Source organism: Gossypium raimondii, chromosome 4, assembly GCF_025698545.1.
Source record: "Gossypium raimondii isolate GPD5lz chromosome 4, ASM2569854v1, whole genome shotgun sequence".
Classification (NCBI taxonomy): Eukaryota; Viridiplantae; Streptophyta; class Magnoliopsida; order Malvales; family Malvaceae; genus Gossypium; species Gossypium raimondii.
Window position 1 is genome coordinate 29801795 of NC_068568.1, and position 5652 is coordinate 29807446.

General features: G+C 30.9%; 1 protein-coding gene across 1 annotated transcript; it reads left to right on the forward strand.

The window, feature by feature from the left end:
* The first annotated feature begins 3061 nt into the window (after nt 1-3061).
* On the forward strand, nt 3062-4212 carry LOC105779012 (uncharacterized). Its single transcript, XM_012602764.1, has 3 exons — nt 3062-3269; nt 3335-3762; nt 3907-4212. The coding sequence occupies exons 1-3, from the start codon at nt 3062-3064 to the stop codon at nt 4210-4212; spliced, it is 942 nt and encodes a 313-aa protein (XP_012458218.1).
* The last annotated feature ends 1440 nt before the right edge of the window (nt 4213-5652 follow it).

Genomic DNA, 5652 nt, shown 5'->3' on the forward strand with positions numbered 1-5652 from the left:
TGGTCAAAGTGATTATTGTCTATTGGTGGCAAGGAAATTTTTGTTAAGTCGATTCTTCAATCGATCCCTACGTATGCCTTTTTGGTGTTTCTAGCCACCAAAGGTGTTATCGAGGAGCTTCAGTTTGTGATTAGTCGAATGTGGTGGGGGGAGCGATAAGAACAGGGGTTGGACCATGATGTCTTAGGATCGGATGTTTTATCCGAAAGGCATGGGGGGCCTTAGATTCAGGGGCTTACGACTTTTTAATTTGGCTCTCTTGGGTCGGCAAGTGTGGATTCTCATCAACTGCAAAGACACTTTGTGTTATAGAGTTTTAAGTGCTAAATACTTTCCTAACAGTGATGTTTTTCATCCTAAGAGCATGAATAGGCTTTCTTATACGTGGCAGAGCATTTCCAAGGATGCTGGTGTTTTGAATGAGGGTTTCGGTAGAACGTGGGTAATGGCAGAACCATTAAGATCTGGCACGATAACTGGGGTCTTGAAGGGCTGTCAGGTGCTTCTATTTGTCTCAATAAAAGGCTGGTCCATGAGAATAAGGTGTGCGAGATGTTTAACGATAGGAAGGATGGCTGGAATGAAAAAAGGGTTATTGAGCTCAATGGTGAAAATGTGGGAGGCTAAATCTGCAAAATTCCCATTCTCCATAATGGCCCTGATGATCAACGTATTTGGTTCCATAATCCACATGGTTTCTTTTCTTCTAAGTCTGCCTACTCGTGGTTGATCCTCAAGCATGTAGGGTATGGCCCCCACTGGATTTTTTGGAGAATCATGTGGAAACTGAAAACCCTTCCAAAAATACCCATTTTTTGCTGGAGACTGGGCCACGATATTCTCCCAACGTCTGAAAAAATTTCCAGCATTTGTAGTGGTTTTAATAGTACCGAGGGATTCAAATAGCAAACCGATATCAGAATAGCGGCCGCTATATAACGGTAGCGGCGCCATTCGAAACCACTATTGCTGAAAATAGCAGTGTGAAGTAGAGTCACACCAATAGCGGTGGATCGCAGCCACAATTTAATGGGTAACAGCCAATTGTGGCAATAACGGGCCACTATTCCTGTTATTTCCCGTTCCAGTAAATTAAAAAAAAATACATCTCCTCTAAGCAAAAATGAACAGAAACACAATAAAACAAAAGGGAATATATTCCCCTGCCTGCAAAATTAGAGAGTTTCCAATAAAAAAAAGTAAAAAGAAGTCCAAATAAACAGAAAAAAGCAATCAAAACTCAAAAGCAATAGAAAATATGAAATCCTATTTCTCATATTTCGACAGGCAAACAACACAGTAGTAGCCAGCAGATGAAAGCGAGAAGCTGAGGACAAAACTTGAATCTGAAAAGCAAACCCTGCCCTGATCATTTGGACATTCAGAGATTGATAATTTTCAAGTAAGTACCTGAGAAATTTTATCATGATTCTTGCTTGCATGTCTTGAATCTGCAGTCTACCTGCATTCTGCAATGCAAATATGTTCTTTAGAGTAACAAGCCGGAGCATTTGGAGTGGCAGCCAACATGAATTTAATTGGACTTTGTCAATTTCTTTTGTAGATTTATATTGTTTTGGTGATTTTTAAAGAAAAATAATTGAAAAAATGATTTATTGAGATTGAAAAGTTTCAAGAGATGAAGTTGGCAACTTTTTTGGGTAACATTATGGCGATCAGCAACGGTGGTCATGATGGCTAGAGGTGGAGGAGTCATCAGATTCAGAAACTGGAGAGAAATTAAATTTTTTTTTTGTTTTTTGGGTTTTTCTAGGTCTAGTAGAGAGAAAATGAATCGGTTGAGAAAGGGGAAAAATCTAGAGAGACTGGTTAAAAAAGGCTTTTTATATTTTCAAAATATAAATTTTCAATAAATTATATTTAAAATTATTTTCAATGAAAATCTAAAAATATTTTTTGAACTCATCTACAAATATTTTAAATAATATTAAAGTAAATAACATATAGAAAATTTATTTTAGTAAATTATTATTCACGTCTAGTATCTTTTATTAAATAATTTATTTTATTATAAATATTTAATAATAAAAGTTCTATCTTGATATTAAAATAATTATATTAAAATATGAAATAATTATATTAAAATATGATTAAATTATTTTATTATTTTTCATTAAATTATATTTAATAATAATCCTATTAAAATTTAATAACAATAATCATTTATTTACTCTTAGGCAAAACCGAGGCACCTTGTCTTGACAGTGTTAGGATCAATTTGTTGATTAGTGTCTTGATTATTAAATATCCTCTTTTAATGCATTCATATTTTTATTTCAAAAGAAAAATCACTAAAAATTTTAGATTAATAAGTTAGAACTGTTTGGAGAGATTTTCTTGAAAATGAAAATTATTTTGACGACAATCATATTATTATATTTTTTAATATGAAAGCTTCAATCTTATCGATTTATAATTTCACTTTATATATTATTTTAATTACTATTGTAATTATAATTTATAATAATAATTATTTACTATTTATTATTATTTTAAAATTTCATAACTTTCATTACTCAAGGTTTGTTTAGGGTTACACACAAAATTAATGAAAATTATAACCTCTGTTGCTTGGGGTTTGCTTAAGGTTACACACAAAATTAATGAAAAATTATAGCCTCCATCACTTATGACTTGTATTATAAAAGTAAAAATCAAGACAAATTAATTCATTGTGTTTTCTTTTTCAAATCCGATAGGTGACTTCAATTCAACATTAGATAAATCTCTATTGATTTTAGTTTGCATAATATGAAAAACTTGAATTTTTAAATTTGATCCAATTTGAATTTAAATTTTATTAAGATGAAACAAAACAAACTATTTATACCAAAAACTTTGGAACCAAGTAATAATGGGTTATGGTGTATTGTTGTTTTAAAAAATAAATAAATTATGTATGGATTATGCAATAAATTTAAATTTTCCATGTTAATGATGTTTGCTTTTTTTTGTATTATATTGCTGATAATATAAGTAATGAGTTGCTTATATTTCTAAATATAATTTTATGTTTCTTATATATAAATAAAAATAAAGCATGCCACCACGTGAAGAGTTCCCGACTAAAGGATTGGAGGGTGCACCAAGTAATGATATAGGTTGGCACTTTGGAACTCCAGTGCCAAATGCGAAAGGAAATATCATATGTAAACTTTATGGTAAAGTTGTGAAAGGAGGAATAACACGATTTAAAGAGCACAATGCTCAAAAAACCGGCAATGTTGCACCATGCCCTAATGTTACTGGTAAATAAAGATTATATATAATTGATAATAATATAAAGTGTAAATTATTTTTATTTTATTAACAGGTGTCATTAGAGAAAGTATGATGAATGTATTGAAAGAAAGCAACACAAAGAAAATAGACAAAAAGAGGAGAAAAGATGAATTCTTATATCAATTAATAGAAGAGGAGGATGAACATGAGGGATTCATTGATGAGGTTTCTGCTATAAGGCAAGCAACTCGAGAAAGTATCCAATCACAACACGAGTGGCATAGAAGGGAAGAATTCAGACGAAGTATTGGTGGTTGGGATAACATTTATGAAGAAGGGCGATCTTCTTATGGATCAGCTAGAGAATATCATAGAGAAAGAACAAGTAAATCCATCCCAAGTGAGTCTGAGTTTACCTTAAGGAGAGCTATACCTGAATTGGTTAGAAGCAAAAGTTCAAAGCAACCAAAGGTCAATGACTCTTTTTTAAAGAGTTTCCGAAGGAAGATAGGTGAAGCGGTATCTAAATTTTTAATATATGAAAGACTTCATTTTCAATTAGCAAGCTCTCCATGGTTGTATAACTTAATTCAAGTGTCAATAGAAGTTGGACAAGGTGTAAAGCTCCCAACACCTTATGAGGTTTTAGATGTGTATTTGTAGTCAGAGTATCAACGAGTTCGTGATTGGGTAAATGGACTAAATACTCATTGGAAAGAATTGGGTGCAACTCTAATGTATGATGGTTGGACCAACAGTTTGAATCAAATGCACATCATTAATTTCCTTGTTTATTGCAGTAAAGGAACCATTTTTTGGAAATCGGTAGATGCCTCAAGTGTCCGTAGTAGAGATGCTGAATTCTACTACTATTTGTTAGATTCAGTTGTAGAAGAAATTGGAGAAAATTACATTGTCCAAATAGTGACTGATAATGAAGCAGCAATGAAAGCTGCTGAAAAAAATTAATGTTAAAAAGAAAACATCTATATTGGACCTCATGTGCAGCTCACTGTTTAGATTTATGCCTTGAAGATATTAGGAAAAAGCCCAGTGCAACAAAAGTGTTAGATGAGGCAAAGAAAATGACTTGCTTTATATACAATTACATTTGGATTGTTGATTTGATGAAGAAGTATACACAAGGGAAACAAATACTTCGACCTGTTCTTACTCGATTTGCAACTCATTTCATTCAACTTAAAGAGATAACAAGACAAAAGCAAGGTCTGAGAGAAATGTTTAATTCAAAGGTCAGTATTTATAATTAGTTAATATAATTACTTAAATATAGCAACTTTTAATGATTTTATTAGTTCCAAATAATTTAAATTATATTATTTTTAAATTTTTCTTATGAATATATAGGAATTTAAAGAATCAAAATGGGGACAGCAAAAGTCAGGGCTTGCTTATGAAGGCAAAAAAATTGTTTTGGGAAATTTTTTTGGAAAAAAGCCAATGACCTCATAAAAGTTTACGAGTCCTTAGTAAAAGTATTAAAACTTGTGGATAACAATGAAAAATCAACAATGAGCTTTATTTATGAGGCTGTTGATAGAGCTAAACGAACAATTCAACAAGATTGTCGATATTTCATAGAGTACGAAAAGATTATTGATAATAGATGAAATTTTATGCATTTCGACTTGCATTCAGTTGGTAAGATAAAACGTTCCATATAATTAAGAAATATTTTTATTTTTATTATTTTTAGCTTTAGATTATTATTATTTGATGATATTCTTATAAATTATACTTAGGTTATTTTCTCAATCCTCAATTTCAATTTGGGGTGGAGCATTCGAGAATGTACTAATAGAAATATTAGAAGGTACACAATCAAGAATTGAAATATTAGAACCTTCTCTTGATACTCAAGTCGAATGGTTAATCGGGTTAGATTCAAGTACTATTATTTGTAACTTAGTGACATAATTTGAAATAGAATTATTATTTTTATTTTTACTCTATCTTTTATTTTAGAGATAAACATGAGACATTCGGTACTCCACAAGCATAAAGAGCTTGGAAGCAAATGAATCCGGGTAAATAGTTAATTAAATTATTTAATTTAATTTATATTATTTAATTATATTGTACATTTTGAAATTATTTTGAAATATAAATAATATTATGCAGCTGAGTGGTGGATAATATACAACACATGTGTTCCCGAATTACAAAAATTAGCAATTAAAGTGCTTAGTCAAACAACTTTAGCATCAAATTGCGAACGAAATTGGAGCACATTTAGTTATATTCACACCAAGGCAAGAAATAGGTTAAAGTATAAAAAACTTGAGAAACTAGTGTTTACCTATTATAATATGAGGCTTTAGATAATGCATCAAAAAAGAATGAGCACTGATGATATAAACGTTAGTTTTAATCCTATCAGCCTTGATC